The sequence below is a fragment of the Oncorhynchus mykiss genome, chromosome 7 (genome assembly GCF_057628025.1).
Source record: "Oncorhynchus mykiss isolate SJ-2025 chromosome 7, ASM5762802v1, whole genome shotgun sequence".
NCBI lineage: Eukaryota > Metazoa > Chordata > Actinopteri > Salmoniformes > Salmonidae > Oncorhynchus > Oncorhynchus mykiss.
In genome coordinates, this window is record NC_143028.1 from 79,403,243 (window position 1) to 79,423,573 (window position 20,331).

A 20,331-nucleotide genomic window follows, 5' to 3' on the forward strand; every position below is an offset into this window, starting at 1 on the left:
GAGGTCCGACTCCGGGTGTAATCTAAACCTATTCTTTAATAGTGTTGTGGTGATTGACTCTCTGCAAATTCAAGAGTAAACAGTCCTACGATTGATTAATTAAAACGAATGCGTCACTCGAGTTCAATTTGATTAGACGAGTCAAATGTGAAAACACTAATCTCATATTCAATGCCACGATGTATCAACTGAAATTAATGAATCGCTTTATCTGATTGGCCGTGTCAAATGTGATGCGACAAACACAAAGCTAATCACAGTTTCAATTTCTCTCCTCATCAGGACTAAAGTGGGACTGACAACATCAATTTAATTTCAGTTCGGTTTGTCCTTAACGACGTCCAATCTTTTCCCCTCTGCCTTTGGCCCGTTGGCTTTCAGACCCTACACACAGTAGTAGACAGTGTGCAGGCCACTGTTGCTTTCAATGAACACAGAGATTAAAGATCTCCGTCCTTTCAGACAAAACAATACAAGTTCTAGAGCTTCTACAGAGTCCTTCATCAGACCTCAGTGCCACTTCACATCATAAATGAACCGAGTGAACTGTACGTTAAGTGCACATGACTTTGGACTTCAAACATAGCTATGAAGAACATTCGACTTTCGAGTCAGTGGTCACAGACAGACAAAGCGGTCTCCGTCTACCTGCAGAAAAAGGTTTTAAGGTGGTGGTGGGGGGGGGGGGGGGGGGGGGGAAATCACACTAGAAGCTTTTCAAAGATGCAGCCACTTCATTTAGATTGTTTTCAATGAAGACCATTCCATTCACCCAAAGGGACAATAGAACTGCACTTCCATGGTATCCTTTATCAGAGCTTGGCACCACTTTATCATCTTGGGGCGGCAGGGTAGCCTAGTGTTTAGCGCGTTGGACCAGTAACCCGAAAGGTTGCTGGATCGAATCCCCGAGCTGACAAGGTAAAAAAAAAAAATAAGAATTTGTTCTTAACTGATTTGCCTCGTTAAATAAAAAAAATACATTAAAATAATGGAAAATTAACAATGGATGGAAATTAATCAACTGTATAAATTATCATTAAATGTATAAGGAACATTTACCGCATATAACCTTCAACTTCAAACTGAGAACTGAAGACCTCCCTCCATCTGTCAGTCTCAGAATCTGGTCTGCATTAGGGAAAAGCATAGAGTGTCATATTTCCCCACTGAAGAGGAGGGGTTGAAAAAGAGAAGGGGAATGTTTACTGTTTCCTCCTGACTAATGCTGCAGCACTCTGGCTGAGTTGTCCTCAATGGTAACTCCGGAGAGGAGGATGAGGACAGACCAAAAGGGCAAGAGAAGAGGAATCCACACCAATTCCATTACAGCGAGACCACAGTAGAGAGAGATACAGAGACAGAGAGAAAGAGAGCGAGACAGAGAGAGACAGAGCGAGACAGAGAGAGAGAGCGAGACAGCGAGAGAGAGAGAGCGAGACAGAGAGAGAGAGAGAGCGAGACAGAGAGAGAGAGAGAGCGAGACAGAGAGAGAGCGAGAGAGAGAGAGCGAGACAGAGAGAGAGAGAGAGCGAGACAGAGAGAGAGAGAGAGCGAGACAGAGAGAGAGAGAGAGCGAGACAGAGAGAGAGAGACAGAGAGAGAGAGAGAGACAGAGAGAGAGACAGAGAGAGAGAGAGCGAGACAGAGAGAGAGAGACAGACAGACAGAGAGAGACAGAGAGAGAGAGAGACAGAGAGAGATACAGAGAGAAAGAGAGACAGAGAGAAAGAGAGCGAGACAGAGACAGTCAGAGACAGAGAGAAAGAGAGCGAGACAGAGAGAGAGCGAGACAGAGACTGGAGAAGAGTCCCCTAAGCAAGCTGGTCCTGGGGCTCTGTTCACAAACACAAACAGACCCCGCAGAGCCCCAGGACAACAGCACAATTAGACCCAACCAAATCATGAGAAAACAAAAAGATAATTACTTGACACATTGGAAAGAATTAACAAAAAAACAGAGCAAACTAGAATGCTATTTGGCCCTAAACAGAGAGTACACAGCGGCAGAATACCTGACCACTGTGACTGACCCAAAATTAAGGAAAGCTTTGACTATGTACAGACTCAGTGAGCATAGCCTTGCTATTGAGAAAGGCCGCCGTAGGCAGACATGGCTCTCATGAGAAGACAGGCTATGTGCACACTGCCCACAAAATGAGGTGGAAACTGAGCTGCACTTCCTAACCTCCTGCCCAATGTATGACCATATTAGAGAGACATATTTCCCTCAGATTACACAGATCTACAAAGAATTCGAAAACAAATCCAAATTTGAAAAACTCCCATATCTACTGGGTGAAATTCCACAGTGTGCCATCACAGCAGCAATATTTGTAACCTGTTGCCACGAGAAAAGGGCAACCAGTGAAGAACACACACCATTGTAAATACAACCCATATTTATGCTTATTTATTTTATCTTGTGTCCTTTAACCATTTGTACATTGTTAAAACACTGTATATATTTATATATAATATTACATTTGTAATGTCTTTACTGTTTTGAAACCTCTGTATGTGTAATGTTTACTGTTCATTTTTGTTGTTTTTCACTTTATATATTCACTTTGTATGTTGTCTACCTCACTTGCTTTGGCAATGTTAACACATGTTTCCCATGCCAATAAAGCCCTTGAATTGAATTGAAATGACAGTCAGAGACAGAGAGAAAGAGAGCGAGACAGAGAGAGAGCGAGACAGAGAGAGAGAGAGACAGAGAGAGAGCAAGACAGAGAGAGAGAGCGAGACAGAGAGAGAGAGACAGACAGAGAGAGAGAGACAGAGAGAGAGAGAGACAGAGAGAGAGAGACAGAGAGGTGTGTAGTGAGACAGAGAGGTGTGTAGTGAGAGAGAGTATAGTAAAGTGTAGTGGGGTATAGTGTAGTATAGTATATTGTAGTATGGTGTAGTATATTGTAGTATAGTGTAGTATATTGTAGTATAGTGTTGTATATTGTAGTACAGTGTCGTATAGTATAATATACTCAGTGCTGTACTGGCTGTGACCTGCTTTGACTCTATAGTCACAAAGGTACTAGAGTGTAGTATAGTGTAGTATAGCGTAGCACAGTGTAGTATAGTGTAGTATATTGTAGTATAGTGCAGTATGGTGTAGTATATTGTAGTATGGTGCAGTATAGTATATTGTAGTATAGTGTGGTATAGTGTAGTATTATATACTCAGTGCTGTACTGGCGGTGGCCTGCTTTGACTCTATAGTCAGGAAGGTTCTAGCGTGTAGTATAGTGTAGTATAGTGTATTGCATTGTATAGTATATTGTAGTATAATATAGTGAAGTATATTGTAGTATGGTGAAGTATAGTGTAGTATATTGTAGTATAGTGTAGTATAGTGTAGTATAATATACTCACTGCTGTACTGGCGGCGGCCTGCTTTGACTCTATAGTCAGGAAGGCTAACATCTGTTCCACCTTCTGCTCTTCCTCCTCGTGGATGTAGTCTGTATCTGCATGGGAACGACACAGCTTCCAGTTAGGAAACGACACAGCTTCCAGTTAGGAAACGGCACAGCTTCCAGTTAGGAAACGGCACAGCTTCCAGTTAGGAAACGGCACAGCTTCCAGTTAGGAAACGGCACAGCTTCCAGTTAGGAAACGGCACAGCTTCCAGTTAGGAAACAATACAGCTTACAGTTAGGAAACGACACAGCTTCCAGTTAGGAAACAATACAGCTTCCAGTTAGGAAACAATACAGCTTCCAGTTAAGAAACAATACAGCTTCCAGTTAGGAAACAATACAGCTTCCAGTTAGGAAACAATACAGCTTCCAGTTAGGAAACAATACAGCTTCCAGTTAGGAAACAATACAGCTTCCAGTTAGGAAACAATACAGCTTCCAGTTAGGAAACAATACAGCTTCCAGTTAGGAAACAATACAGATTCCAGTTAGGAAACAATACAGATTCCAATTAGGGAACAATACAGCTTCCAGTTAGGAAACAATACAGCTTCCAGTTAGGAAACAATACAGCTTCCAGTTAGGAAACAATACAGCGTCCAGTTAGGAAACAATACAGATTCCAGTTAGGAAACAATACAGATTCCAGTTAGGGAACAATAGAGCTTCCAGTTAGGAAACAATACAGCTTCCAGTTAGGAAACAATACAGCTTCCAGTTAGGAAACAATACAGCTTCCAGTTAGGAAACAATACAGCTTCCAGTTAGGAAACAATACAGCTTCCAGTTAGGAAACAATACAGCTTCCAGTTAGGAAACAATACAGCTTCCAGTTAGGAAACAATACAGCGTCCAGTTAGGAAACAATACAGATTCCAGTTAGGAAACAATACAGCTTACAGTTAGGAAACAATACAGCTTCCAGTTAGGAAACAATACAGCTTCCAGTTAGGAAACAATACAGCTTCCAGTTAGGAAACAATACAGCTTCCAGTTAGGAAACAATACAGCTTCCAGTTAGGAAACAATACAGCTTCCAGTTAGGAAACAATACAGCGTCCAGTTAGGAAACAATACAGATTCCAGTTAGGAAACAATACAGCTTCCAGTTAGGAAACAATACAGCTTCCAGTTAGGAAACAATACAGCTTCCAGTTAGGAAACAATACAGCTTACAGTTAGTTGTAGGTACAGTTGGGAAACAACACAGCTTACAGTTAGATGGAGGTACAGTTGGGAAACAACACAGCTTACAGTTAGATGGAGGTACAGTTGGGAAACAACACAGCTTACAGTTAGATGGAGGTACAGAGGAGGAGGGACAGGAAAAAGAGGAGGGACAGGAGCAGGAGGACTGAAAAACAGCTACTCTCAAGGCCATCAGACTGTTAGGCTGCACTTTAATAAATGTACTAAATGGATTTAATAAAAGGCATCACTAGTCACTTTAAATGACGCCACTTTATATAATGTCTACATACCCTACATTACTCATCTCATATGTATACACTGTACTCTATACCATCTACTGCATCTTGCCTATGCCGCACGGCCATCGCTCATCCATATATTTATATGTACATATTCTTATTCCATCCCTTTAGATTTATGTGTTTAAGGTCGTCCTTGTGAATTTGTTAGATTACTTGTTAGATATTACTGTACTGTCGGAACACAAGCATTTCGCTACACTCGCATTAACATCTTCTAACCATGTGTATGTGACAAATAACATTTTATTTTATTTGAGAAGGAGGAACAGGAGGGGGGGGACAGGAGGGGGAACAGGAGGCGGGGGGCAGGAGGAGGAACAGCAAGGGGCGGGGAGGAGGAAAAGGAGGGGGAGGGCAGGAGGAGGAACAGGAGGCGGAGGGCAGGAGGAGGAACAGGAGGCGGGGGGCAGGAGGAGTAACAGGAGGGGGGGGGGGGGCAGGAGGAGTACCAGGAGGGGGAGGGGGGGCAGGAGGAGGAACAGGAGGGGGGGGCAGGAGGAGGAACAGGAGGGGGGGGCAGGAGGAGGAACAGGAAGAGGAGGAACAGGAAGAGGAGGAACAGGAGGAGGAGGGACAGGAGGAGGAGGGACAGGAGGGACAGGAGGTGGGACAGGAGGAGGAGGAATAGGAATAGGAGGAGAGACAGGAGGAGGAGGGACAGGAGGAGGAGGGACAGGCGGAGGAGGGACAGGAGGAGGAGGAGGAAGGAGGAGGAGGGACAGGAGGAGGAGGGACAGGAGGAACAGGAGGCGGAACAGGAGGAGGGGGGACAGGAGGAGGAACAGGAGGAGGGACAGGAGGAGGAGGGACAGGAGGATAAGGGACAGGAGGAGGAGGGACAGGAGGAGGGACAGGAGGAGGGACAGGAGGAGGGACAGGAGGAGGGACAGGAGGAGTAGGGACAGGAGGGGGGAGAGGAGGGGGGAGAGGAGGGGGGACAGGAGGGGGGAGAAGAGGGGGTCAGGAGGAGGAGGGGGGACAGGAGGAGGAGGAATAGGAACAGGAGGAGGAGGAATAGGAACAGGAGGGGGAGGAATAGGAACAGGAGGAGGAACAGGAGGAGGAGGAGGAGGGACAGGAGGAACAGGAGGAGGAACAGGAGGAGGGACAGGGAGGAACAGGAGGAGGGGGATGGACAGGAGTAGGAACAGGAGGAGGAGGAGGAACAGGAGCAGGAGGAGGGACAGGAGGAGGGACAGGAACAGGAGGGGGGACAGGAGGAGGGACCGGAGCAGGAGGAGGGACAGGAACAGGAGGAGGGACAGGAGGAGGAACAGGAGGAGGAACAGGAGGAGGGACAGGAGGGACAGGAGGAGGAACAGGAGGAGGAACAGGAGGGACAGGAGGAGGAACAGGGGGGACAGGAGGAGGAACAGGAGGGACAGGAGAGGGAACAGGAGGAGGAGGGACAGGAGGAGGAGGAACAGGAGGAGGAGGAACAGGAGGAGGAGGAACAGGAGGAGGGACAAGGGGAGAGGAGGAGGAACAGGAGGAGGGACAAGAGGAGGAACAGAAGGAGGAACAGGAGGAGGAACAGGAGGAGGAGGAGGAACAGGAGGAGGAGGAGGGACAGGAGGAACAGGAGGAGGAACAGGAGGAGGGACAGGGAGGAACAGGAGGAGGGGGATGGACAGGAGTAGGAACAGGAGGAGGAGGAGGAACAGGAGGAGGAGGAGGGACAGGAGGAGGGACAGGAGGAGGAGGAGGAAGAGGAGGAAGAGGAGGGACAGGAGGAGGAGGAGGAACATGAGGACGGGGGAGGGGCAGGAGGAGGAACAGGAGGAGGAGGAGCAGGAGGGGGAGGAACAGGAGGGGGAGGAACAGGAAGAGGAACAGGAGGGGGGACAGGAGGAGGAGGAGCAGGAGATACAGGAGGAGGAACAGGAGGAGGGGGAGGAGGAGGAGGGACAGGAGGAGGAGGAGGGACAGGATGGACAGGAGGGGGGACAGGAGGAGGGACAGGAACAGGAGGGGGGACAGGAGGAGGGACAGGAACAGGAGGAGGGACAGGAACAGGAGGAGGGACAGGAACAGGAACAGGAGGAGGGACAGGAGGGACAGGAGGAGGAACAGGAGGAGGAACAGGAGGGACAGGAGGAGGAACAGGAGGGACAGGAGAGGGAACAGGAGGAGGAGGGACAGGAGGAGGAGGAACAGGAGGAGGGACAAGGGGAGGAGGAGGAGGAACAGGAGGAGGGACAAGAGGAGGAACAGAAGGAGGAACAGGAGGAGGAACAGGAGGAGGAACAGAAGGAGGTGGGACAGGAGGAGGTGGGACAGGAAGAGGGACAGAAGGAGGAGGAACAGGAGTAGGAGGGACAGGAGGAGGAGGGACAGGAGGAGGAGGAACAGGAGGAGGAGGAACAGGAGGAGGGACAGGAGGAGGAGGAACAGGAGGGACAGGAGGAGGGACAGGAGGAGGAGGAACAGGAGGAAGGACAGGAGGGGCAGGAGGAGGAGGAACAGGAGGAGGGACAGGAGGAGGAGGAACAGGAGGAAGGACAGGAGGGGCAGGAGGAGGGAGGACAGGGGGGGGGGGCAGGAGGAGGACTGACTGGCAGCATGGCCATTGAGAGAGATAGAGAGATTTTCAAACATGTTTGAAGTGGATAAACGGCCATCAGCCTCCTCTCCTCTTCTTTCTTCAAGTGGCTGCTGTGTGTTTAATGCTGCGTACCATCTGAGACGCTCATCTATAATGTATTACTGTCCGCCTGGCTGGTCGACTGTCTTCACAGAGGCAGGAACCTGTCCTTCAGTTCAGCACATGACTGAACAATAAACATGGTCTTTGTTCGGGAAATTCTACTATTATCATCATCATTCATAAAATCAATATTTATTCAACCTTGAGGATTTGAAGAATTCCTCTGTGTATTATTAATTTGTGGTTCCACCATCATCACCCAGAGCCAACCTTAAACCCTAGAACCAAGCCCAGAGCCAACCTTACCCCCTAGGACCAAGCCCAGAGCCAACCTTAACCCCTAGAACCAAGCCCAGAGCCAACCTTAACCCCTAGAACCAAGCCCAGAGCCAACCTTAACCCCTAGAACCAAGCCCCGAGCCAACCTTACCCCCTAGGACCAAGCCTGAGCCACCCTTAACCCCTAGAACCAAGCCCAGAGCCAACCTTAACCCCTAGAACCAAGCCCCGAGCCAACCTTACCCCCTAGAACCAAGCCCGAGCCACCCTTAGCCCCTAGAACCAAGCCCCGAGCCAACCTTAACCCCTAGAACCAAGCCCAGAGCCAACCTTAACCCCTAGAACCAAGCCCAGAGCCAACCTTAACCCCTAGAACCAAGCCCAGAGCCGAGCCCAGAGACAAGCCCAACCGAGAGCTAAGCCCAGAGCCAACTTTAACCCCTAGAACCAAGCCCAGAGCCAACCCTAGAGCGCAGAGACAAGCGCAACCGAGAGCTAAGCCCAGAGCCAACCTTAACCCCTATAACCAAGCCCAGAGCCAACCCTAGAGCCCAGAGACAAGCCCAACCGAGAGCTAAGCCCAGAGCCAACCCTAGAGCCCAGAGACAAGCCCAACCGAGAGCTAAGCCCAGAGCCAACCTTAACCCCTATAACCAAGCCCAGAGCCAACCTTAACCCCTAGAACCAAGCCCAGAGACAAGCCCAACCCGAGAGCATAGCCCAGAGCCAACCCCAGTGAGAAAGCAGAGCCACAAGGACTGTTTTCATAAACAAATGACAGAGGGAGAAAGGGGATGAAGGAGAGAGGGGGAGGTGGGGGGGTGCTGATGAAAATAACCCATGTTAGCAGCAGCAGCTGATGGGACAGAGGCGATGCCTCCCGCCACTAACCCTCTTCCTCCCCTCTCTGCTTGTGACCTTGGCCATGTCCTTGCCACAGTGCATTTAGGTGGAACATACTGTCAGGTTTCTGAAGGGTTGGGGAGTAGGGCAATAATCACTCTGAACCAGAGATCCACATTCTTCAAAGTATACCCTTCGACTTAATCCATATTTTGTTATGTTACATCCTGAATTCAAAATGTATTCTATAGATGGGGGGAAAAAACTCTCACCCCCCTAACCCATAATGACAAAGTGAAAACATGTTTTCAGACAATTTTTCACACATTTATTGAAAATGAAATACAGAAATATCTTCCATATTAATATTCAGACCCCTTTTGCTATGCCACTCCAACTTGAGCTCGGGTGAATCCAAGTTTCTTAAGATGCCAATACAACTTGACTGGAGTTTGGACATTACTTAGAGATAAAAAAAACACCTGTCTATATAAGGTCCCATAGCTGACAGTGCATGTCAGAGCAGAAGCTATTGTCCGAGGAACTGCCCCAAAGATCTACAATATATAATTGTGATTATGCATGTCTGGGGAAGGATATGAAACAATTTCTAGAGTGTTGAAAGTTTCCAAGAGCACAGTGTTCTCCATAATTTGGAAATACCCAGACTCTGCCTAGAGCTGGCCGTCCAACCAAACTGAGCGACTAGGCAAGAAGGACCTTGGTTAGGGAGGTTAGGGAAGAACCCAATGACCACTGACAGAACTACAGTTCCTTGGCTGAAATGGGAGAACCTACCCAGAAGGACAACAGTCTACAGCACTTCATCGATCTGGGCTTCATGGGAGAGTGGCCAGACAGCTGAGAAAAAAAAGCACGACAGCACAACCAGAGTGAATTTGCAAAAAGGCGCGAAAATATTCTGTGCTCTATCGAGTGAGAAAATGTAACTATTTGGCCTGAACCAGGCACAGCTTATCCCCCCATTTCACACCATCCTTACCCTGAAGCATGACGGTGGCAGCATCATGCTATGGGGATCATTTTAAGCGGCAGGGACTGGGAGACTGCTAAGGATAAAGGGAACAACGAATGGAGCCAAATACAGGCAAATCCTTAATGAAAACTTGCTTCAGCGTGCAAATGACCTTAGACTGGGGGCAAAGATTTATATTCCAACAGGACAATGACTCCAAGCCAAAGCAAAGCTGAAATGGCTTCAGAACAAGAATGTATTATTTATTTATTATTTCACCTTTATTTAACCAGGTAGGCTAGTTGAGAACACCTTTATTTAACCAGGTAGGCCAGTTGAGAACACCTTTATTTAACCAGGTAGGCTAGTTGAGAACACCTTTATTTAACCAGGTAGGACAGTTGAGAACACCTTTATTTAACCAGGTAGGCTAGTTGAGAACACCTTTATTTAACCAGGTAGGCTAGTTGAGAACACCTTTATTTAACCAGGTAGGCCAGTTGAGAACACCTTTATTTAACCAGGTAGGCTAGTTGAGAACAAGTTCTCATTTACAACTGCGACCTGGACCAAGATAAAGCATAGCAGTGTGAACAGACAACACAGAGTTACACATGGAGTAAACAATTAACAAGTCAATAACACAGTAGAAAAAAAAGAGTCTATATACAATGTGTGTAAAAGGCATGAGGAGGTAGGCGAATAATTACAATTTTACAGATTAACACTGGAGTGATAAATGATCAGATGGTCATGTACAGGTAGAGATATTGGTGTGCAAAAGAGCAGAAAAGTAAATAAATATAAACAGTATGGGGATGAGGTAGGAAAAATTGGGTGGGCTATTTACCGATAGACTATGTACAGCTGCAGCGATCAGTTAGCTGCTCAGATAGCAGATGTTTGAAGTTGGTGAGGGAGATAAAAGTCTCTTCAGCAATTCTTGCAATTTGTTCCAGTCACAGGCAGCAGAGAACTGGAACGAAAGGCGGCCAAATGAGGTGTTGGCTTTAGGGATGATCAGTGAGATACACCTGCTGGAGCACGTGCTACGGGTGGGTGTTGCCATTGTGACCAGTGAACTGAGATAAGGCGGAGCTTTACCTAGCATGGACTTGTAGATGACCTGGAGCCAGTGGGTCTGGCGACGAATATGTAGCGAGGGCCAGCCGAGGTCGCAGTGGTGGGTGGTATAAGGTGCTTTAGTAACAAAACGGATGGCACTGTGATAAACTGCATCCAGTTTGCTGAGTAGAGTATTGGAAGCTATTTTGTAGATGACATGGCCGAAGTCGAGGATCGGTAGGATAGTCAGTTTTACTAGCGTAAGTTTGGCGGGGTGAGTGAAGGAGGCTTTGTTGCGGAATAGAAAGCCGACTCTAGATTTGATTTTAGATTGGAGATGTTTGATATGAGTCTGGAAAGAGAGTTTACAGTCTAGCCAGACACCTAGGTACTTATTGATGTCCACATATTCTAGGTCGGAACCATCCAGGGTGGTGATGCTAGTCGGGCGTGCGGGTGCAGGCAGCGAGCGGTTGAAAAGGTTTTGGTTTTACTAGCGTTTAAGAGCAGTTGGAGGCCACGGAAGGAGTGTTGTATGGCATTGAATACTTATTTTCCACCACAATTTGCAAATAAATTCATTAAAAATCCTACAATGTGATTTTCTGAAATTTTTCCTTCTCATTTTATCTGTCATAGTTGAAGTGTACCTATGATGAAAATTACAGGCCTCTCTCATCTTTTTAAGTGGGAGAACTTGCACAATTGGTGGCTGACTAAATACTTTTTTTGCCCCACTGTATATTTTACCTCTTGGTGATGTCATTCGGAAACATAATGGTAACTTTCACCTCTTTGCTTCAATGAAACATGGTGAAGCCCCAAAATTGCCCTCCCTGGAAGCCTGTGTTTCAGACATAAGGAAGTGGATGGCGGCACATTTTTCACTTGTAAACTCAGACAAAACAGAGATGCTAATTGTAGGTCCCAAGAAACAAAGATATCTTCTGTTGGATCTGACAATTAATCTTGACAGTTGTGCAGTCGTCTCAAATTAAACTGAAAGACCTTGGGCGTTACTCTGGACCCTGATCTCTCTTTTGACGAACATATAAAGACTGTTTCAAGGACAGCTTTTTTCCATCTACGTAACACTGCAAAAATCTGAATCTTTTTGTCCAAAAAGGATGCAGAAAAGTTAATCCATGCTTTTGTCACTTCTAGATTAGACTACTGCAATGCTCTACTTTCCGGATACCCAGATGAAGCACTAAATAAACTTCAGTTAATGCTAAATACGACTGCTAGAATCCTGACTAGAACCAAAATATTTGATCATAATAGTCCAATGCTAGCCCAGGGGTGTGAAGGTGAACGGAAAGGCACTGAAGCAACGAACCACCCTTGCGGTCTCTGCCAAGGCCGGTTCCCCTCTCTCCACTGGGATTCTCTGCCTCTAACCCTATTACAGGGGCTGAGTCACTGGCTTTACAGGTGCTCTTCCATCCTGTCCCTAGAAGGGGTGCGTCACTTGAGTGGGTTGAGTCACTGACACGATTTTCCTGTCCGGTTTTGAGCCCCCCTCGGGTTCGTGCCGTGGGCTACACTCAGCCTTGTCTCAGGGTAGTAAGTTGGTGGTTGAAGATATCCTTCTAGTGGTGTGGGGGCTGTGCTTTAGCAAAGTGGGTGGGGTTATATCCTGCCCGGTTGGTCCTGTTTGTTTGGGGGTCTAGGGTCAGTCTGTTATATCTGGAGTATTTATCTTGTCTTATCCGGTGTCCTGTGTGAATTTAAGTATGTTCCCTCTATCTCTTTCTCTTTTTTCTCAGATGACCTGAGCCCTAGGACCATGCCTCAGGACTACCTGACATGATGACTCCTTGCTGTCCCCAGTCCACCTGGTTGTGCTGCTGCTCCAGTTTCAACTGTTCTGACTATGGATATGGAAACCTGACCTGTTCGCCGACGTGCTACCTATCCCAGACCTGCTGTTTTTGACTCTCTCTCTACCGCACCCGTTGTCTCGAATGATTGGCTATTTAAAGCCAACGGACATTTACTCCTGAGGTGCTGACCTGTTACACCCTCTACAAACACTGTGATTATTATTTGACCATGCTGGTCTCCTATGAATGTTTGAACATCTTGGCCATGTTCTGTTATAATCTCCACCTGGCACAGCCAGAAGAGGACTGGCCACCCCTCATAGCCTGGTTCCTCTCCAGGTTTCTGCTTTTCTAGGGAGTTTGTCCTAGCCACTGTGCTTCTACATCTGCATTGCTTGCTGTTTGGGGTTTTAGGCTGGGTTTCTGTACAGCACTTTGTGACATCAGCTGATGTAAGAAGTGCTTTATAAATACATTTGATTGATTGATTGATTGACTGACCTTTAAGGTTGCGGAAAACCAGATTGCATACCACAGAGAATACTATAGACATCAAGAAAGCCAGTCAGTTGATTATTGACAAGTTTTTCCAACACTTTTGATAAACCGTGGCTGCCTTCTAAGCAAAGAGGAGAGAAAGGTTAAAAAGGTCAGAGATAGGCTTGGCGATGATAGGGGCAGTAACCTTAAATAGGAAATCGTCTTAACCATTAGACGATTCAGGAGTTCCTTTAGCATCTCGGACTCAGTGACTGCCTGCAGGGAGAAACTTTGTAGTGGGGCAGTGGAAAAAGAGGGAGGAGCATCGGGGATAGTCACATTAGAAAGGGTGGGGAGATGGAGAAATGTTGGACCTTTTCTTATTGGTCTATTAACTAAGGCAGGCCAAAACTCCTTCGCACCAAAACAGTATTTTCAAGCAGATATTACATTAAAACTGTCATCATAATTTAAAAAATTTCACAGCATTATTCCAACGACAGAGTGTGTAAATATATATATATATATATATATATATATATATATATATATATATACACAGTAAAACACAGCAAAAGCGAGTTTTTGACTGCACTAGGCCTTTAATTGAATTGAAAATCCTCAGATTGGCAGGCATTGACCGGCAGCTAGCTAACAGAGTGGCATGGGACATATACATCCTCCACACACTGTGTTTGAGTCCCAAATAGCACCCTAATGCCGATATAGTGCAGTACTTTTGGCCAGAGCCTGAGGTAATGTATTTGGAATAGGGTGCCATTGGGCACTCACACACGGTCTGATTAATACAGCTAATGTAACACCTGCCCCATGGAGGTAGGATATAATGAAGATGGAAGGGGGGGGGGGGGAGCGAGAGAATCACTACCTCATCACAGTACTGATGAGAGCCGTCTCCGTTACCCTCCAAAACACCGGAGCCCAAGCTGTTACCGCCAGGACCTCAAAGAATTACAAGACACTTCTGTGAGGGACCTCATTTATCATGTTCTCTTCTCTGCTCTCTCTCTCTCTATCTCTCCATCTTTCTCTCCTCTCCGTCGCTCTTCTTCTCCTCCCTCTCACTCAGAACCTAGTACACAAATGAGCCATCCAATTACGTCAGATGGCTTTGCTAGCCTAGTGGAGCACACTTCCTCCCTCTAAAATCCGCTCGCTCTAATAAACTCTGAAAAGACCCTGGGGGGTACTGGGTCCCTCTCATTTCACCTCTCTCTCTGAGTTTGAGAGGAGCTTATTTTCATAAGAGATGAATAGTCTACTGACTGAGGTGTACACTGTACTGCTCTCTGAGTTTAAATCATAAAACCAGGATGAGAAGAGAGCAACTTGGTGATTAGTTTAAAAGTTACAAAAAAAGATATATATATATTTCACCTTTATTTAACTAGGCAAGTCAGTTAAGAACAAATTATTATTTACAATGACGGCATACCCCAAGCCAAATCTGCACGACGCTGGGCCAATTGTACCCTATGGGACTCCCAATCACGTCCGGATGTGATACAGCCTAGATTCGAACCCAATCACGTCCGGATGTGATACAGCCTAGATTCGAACCCAATCACTTCCCGGATGTGATACAGCCTAGATTCGAACCAGGGTCTGTAGTGACGCCTCTTGCACCGAGATGCAGTGCCTTAGACCGCTGCGCCACTCGGGAGCCCTATGTTCTAGTGTTAGTAACAACATGTGGATGCTGCTGAGGGGTTTATCTATGGAGGCAGAGGGGCCTCTGGAGGGAGAGAGGCCTCCACTCCTGTGTTGTCTTGGCTTTGTGCTTAGGGTCGCAGTCCTGTTGAAAGGTGAACCGTACTGACGTCCTGAGCGCTCTGGAGCAGGTTTTCATCAAGGATCTCTGTACATTGCTCCGTTCATCTTTCCCTCGATCCTCATCTCCCAGTCCCTGCTGCTGGAAAACATCCCCACAGCATGATGCTGCCACTACCATGCTTCACCGTAGGGATGGTGCCAGGTTTCCTACTGAGGTGACACTTGGCATTCAGGCCAAAGTGTTCAACCTTGGTTTCATCAGGCCAGAGAATCTAGCTTCTCATGGGAGACAGGATCAAGGCAAAGATGAAAGGAGCAAAGTACAAAGAGATTCAAACAAAAACCTGCTCCAGAGCACTCAGGACCTCAGACTGGGGCAAAGATTCACCTTCCAACAGGACTCCGACCCTAAGCACACAGCCAAGAAAACGCAGGAGAGGCTTCAGGAAAAGTCTCTGAATGTCCTCGAAGAGGCCCAGCCAGAGCCTGGACTTGAACCCGATCAAACATCTCTAGAGAGTCCTGAAAATAGCTGTGCAGCGACGTACCACATACAACCTGACAGAGAAGAATGGGAGAAACTCCCCATTCAGTCAAAGGTGCTTCAACAAAGTACTGAGGGTCTGAATACTTATGTAAATGTGATATTTCAGTTTTCTGCTTTGTCATTATAGGGTATTGTGTGTAAATGGATGAGGGGGGGAAAAAAGGCTGTAACCTAACAAAAATTGGAGATCTCAAATAAAAATTCTGAGCAGTGTAGGGTAGTTCCTTTCGAATACCTAACAGACAGCCAGCTGACGGGCGGACGGACCAAAGGAACAGACAGACCGACGGACTAACAGACAGCCAGCTGACCAAAGGAACAGACAGACCAACGGACTAACAGACAGCCAGCCAGAGAGATGTACTCACAGGCGTGCAGGGAGAAGTGTTTCCGTTCTGCGGGGGGTGCAGCAGGGTCTCCTGGGTGTACTGCGGGGGTTTGGGGGAGCACTGCTGCAGCCGGAGAGGTCTCTCCTTCCCCCAGGAGGTGCTGGATGGAGTGTAGCTGAAAGCACGGATCAGACAACAGCACCGAGGCCGCACGCGACACCCTGAAGAGACACAGAGGACACGTTAAAGCAGACGCTCACTAAAAACCAGAAGAACTAGTGTCATTGGTCAGACTCCACAGTTTCCCCATTATGGAAAGTGCAGAATTACTTGGCAAGATCGTTTCAACATTGAGAACATTCAAGGTGTTTTTTGAACTCCTCTTCCTTTCACACAGTGCATCAGAACTTGAAAGATGAATCTCAGCCAAGACAGGACACATCTTTCATGTAACCCCAGTGTGACTTCTTGTTCCTGTGAAGACTTCCTGGAAAATAGTAACAACCACATATCGGCGCTGACTTTATAATAAAGTCTCTCTGAGAGCTCACTATCTCTGCTGCTCCTCCTCGGCTGGTCTACACAGCTGTTCAATCACTGGTCTCGACATTCACTCCCTGGTCTAGTTCCCTGCTGTGGTTCTCAGTACCAGACTATTTCTCTCTCTCTCGCTCACACACAGCAGCCATACTCACACAGCCATACAGCTAGCTACTCAGTCAGCCATACAGCTAGCTACACACACAGTCATACAGCTAGCTACTCACACAGCCATACAGCTAGCTACTCACACAGCCATACAGCTAGCTACACACACAGTCATACAGCTAGCTACTCACACAGCCATACAGCTAGCTACACACACAGCCATACAGCTAGCTACTCACACAGCCATACAGCTAGCTACTCACACAGCCATACAGCTAGCTACACACACAGCCATACAGCTAGCTACTCACACAGCCATATAGCTAGCTACTCACACAGTCATACAGCTAGCTACACACACAGCCATACAGCTAGCTACACACACAGACATACAGCCAGTACCCAGTACTGGCACTGTGTCCATGATGCAAACACTGGAAATAGACGATGTAGACTAGACAACAGAATGGTTCAAAGCTTTTCTGTTTGTACAGTCCCCAGACTAACTTCTAACTATGCCCCTAGACAACATGGCATTAATATTCCACAGACGGGGAGGAAGCTGACAGGGAAGTTAGAGGGAAGAAGACAAGCGGAGTTTCCTCTGTGCAGGAAAAAGGGAGTGGAAGTGAGGTGGAATACACACACAGTCACTGATGCCTGGTAGCACGGCTGGAGGATGAGACTGAGGCAGGACCAGTCCTGTCAATCTGACACAGACAGACAGACAGACAGACAGACAGACACACAGTAACTGATGCCTGGTAGCACGGCTGGAGGATGAGACTGAGGCAGGACCAGTCCTGTCAATCTGAGACAGACAGACAGACAGACAGACACACAGTAACTGATGCCTGGTAGCACGGCTGGAGGATGAGACTGAGGCAGGACCAGTCCTGTCAATGTGACACAGACAGACAGACAGACAGACAGACAGACACACAGTAACTGATGCCTGGTAGCACGGCTGGAGGATGAGACTGAGGCAGGACCAGTCCTGTCAATGTGACTCAGACAGACAGACAGACAGACAGACACACAGTAACTGATGCCTGGTAGCACGGCTGGAGGATGAGACTGAGGCAGGACCAGTCCTGTCAATGTGACTCAGACAGACAGACAGACAGACACACAGTAACTGATGCCTGGTAGCACGGCTGGAGGATGAGACTGAGGCAGGACCAGTCCTGTCAATGTGACTCAGACAGACAGACAGACAGACAGACAGACACACAGTAACTGATGCCTGGTAGCACGGCTGGAGGATGAGACTGAGGCAGGACCAGTCCTGTCAATGTGACTCAGACTCAGAGACAGAGACAGACAGGTCAGAGAGCGGGACACATGTTGGGCTGGGCTGTATTCAGTACTTTACTATATTCCGGTATTGAAGCATGGACCAGTCCTGTCAATGTGACACAGACTCAGAGACAGAGACAGAGACAGACAGGTCAGAGAGCGGGACACATGTTGGGCTGGGCTGTATTCAGAATTTTACTATATTCCGGTATTGAAGCATGGACCAGTCCTGTCAATGTGACTCAGACACAGACACAGAGACAGGTCAGAGAGCGGGACACATGTTGGGCTGGGCTGTATTCAGTACTTTACTATATTCCGGTATTGAAGCATGGACCAGTCCTGTCAATGTGACTCAGACACAGACACAGAGACAGACACACAGACAGGTCAGAGAGCGGGACACATGTTGGGCTGGGCTGTATACAGTACTTTACTATATTCCGGTATTGAAGCATGGACCAGTCCTGTCAATGTGACTCAGACACAGACACAGAGACAGACACACAGACAGGTCAGAGAGCGGGACACATGTTGGGCTGGGCTGTATACAGTACTTTACTATATTCCGGTATTGAAGCATGGACCAGTCCTGTCAATGTGACTCAGACACAGACACAGAGACAGACACACAGACAGGTCAGAGAGCGGGACACATGTTGGGCTGGGCTGTATTCAGTACTTTACTATATTCCGGTATTGAAGCATGGACCAGTCTTTTATTTTTTACTTTACTTTCTATAACGGAATTTCAATGTTTGGTTAGTTAAACGTGATACGCAACTTCAGCGTGTGTAATGTCATTTAATTAGATTTTTTAATAGTTTACTCGTTATCTACTTGAGTCGTCTTTCTCCCTTCTACTGCCTACCACTTCCCGCACCAAGCCCCGCCACTTCCCACACCAAGCCCCGCCACCTCCCACACCAAGCCCTGCCACCTCCCACACCAAGCCCTGCCACTTCCCACACCAAGCCCTACCACCTACCACACCAAGCCCTGCCACTTCCCACACCAAGCCCTACCACCTCCCACACCAAGCCCTGCCACTTCCCACACCAAGCCCTACCACCTACCACACCAAGCCCTACCACCTCCCACACCAAGCCCTACCACCTCCCACACCAAGCCCTACCACCTCCCACACCAAGCTCTGCCACTTCCCACACCAAGCCCCGCCCCCGTCACTCAGGGACAGAGCGTTTTTCTCAACCACGGCATCACAAGCACTTTACTTGCCGTTCACTCTGCCGTCTACATGGTCAGAAAGATGCAATGAGATGTTGGTGGAAAAAAACAACAACCCCGATGTTGTTTTCCACAAAGGCTTCTACAATTACACTTCTAGTTTGTGTATTGTACTGTCCGCTAGTTTTGTATTTTCTTAACAAGTTGCGGTTCCTACCCTGGTCAATAATTCCTCCCTGGCCTTATTAATTCGTTGTCATGTCAAACAACAACGTATTCAAGGTGCTGCCCACTATGTTCCAACGATCGAATTAGAATAAAACCAGTCTATTTACATAATTCCACAACATCTCACCAATTAACTAAGGTTATACTTTTTGCCCCGTATCATGCAGCCCTGCGAGGCACCGTGTGGAAATGATACCAAAAGTGTGGTAAATGTAGACATTTTAGAAAAGGGACAGTATAAAACAAATCAGAATGAAGAAAGGCCTATTTAAATGACTCATGAAGAATATTTACAACTTTCGTTATTTAAAAAACTGAAAATATACTATTAAAAAAAACAAGTGAAAAATATAATATATATGATATTTGGGCCATAATCGCCCAGCCCTAACATGATGGGTAAAAACAATAAGATATCATTAGCCAAATGGACCACACCTGGGTGTTGTGACTCGGTTAACAGATGGCAGAGGGATATAGGGAGCAGGGGAGAGAGACCAGTGAAGCACAAACATTGTAAATACCACCAATATTTATCTTTCCCGACGATTCACACTACAACTATTTGCACATTGTTTAAACACAGTATATAGCTGATAATATAACACTTAAAAATGTATATATATTTTTTTAAACCTTTGTGAGTGAAATGTTTTCTGTTAATTTCTAAAGTTTTTGTTTCTTCTCACTTTTGTTGGTTTATTTCACTTACTTTGGTAATTTGCGAATAAAGCTCCTTGAATTGAATTGAGAGGGAATCGAGAGAGAGAGAGAGGAAAGAGGAACGAGAGAGATTGAGAGAGGGAGAGAAGAGAGAGAGAGGAGAGAGAGAGAGAGGAAAGAGAGAGAGAGGAAAGAGAGAGGAAAGAGAGAGAGGAGAGAGAGAGAGAGAGAGCGAGAGAGAGAGAGAGAGGGGAAAGAGAGAGAGAGAGAGAGAGAGAGAGAGAGAGAGAGAGAGAGAGAGAGAGGAAAGAGAGAGAGAGGAAAGAGAGGAAAAAGAGAGAAAGAGAGAGAGAGTCAAAGATCTCAGTATAACAAGCTGAGTCGTTGATCAGTCAAAGTCAAGAAAGGGAGGATAGTGGAGGGGATTCAAATAGATTCCTTCCCTCCCTCCTCTCGCTCTCCCCCAACACTCCTCCCCTTGTGCTTCCTGTAAGTAGCAGCATCATGTTATGGGTATGCTTGTCACCAGCAGGGAATGGGGAGTTTGTCAGGATTGAAAGGAGCAAAGCCCATGTAAAGAAGGTATTCTGAAAAACAAAAACCC

General features: G+C 47.0%; 1 protein-coding gene across 5 annotated transcripts in view; it reads right to left on the reverse strand.

The window, feature by feature from the left end:
• Positions 1 to 20,331, reverse strand: part of rnf123 (ring finger protein 123) — a 259,771-nt gene that overhangs the window by 32,997 nt on the left and 206,443 nt on the right. For all 5 annotated transcript variants that reach the window (XM_090242045.1, XM_090242042.1, XM_090242043.1 and 2 more), the window contains 2 exons: positions 15,741 to 15,922; positions 3,376 to 3,470 (listed from right to left, as the gene is read on the reverse strand). In XM_090242045.1, coding sequence (XP_090098171.1) covers positions 3,376 to 3,470; positions 15,741 to 15,922 — 277 coding nt within the window. The remainder of the gene's footprint in view (positions 1 to 3,375; positions 3,471 to 15,740; positions 15,923 to 20,331) is intronic.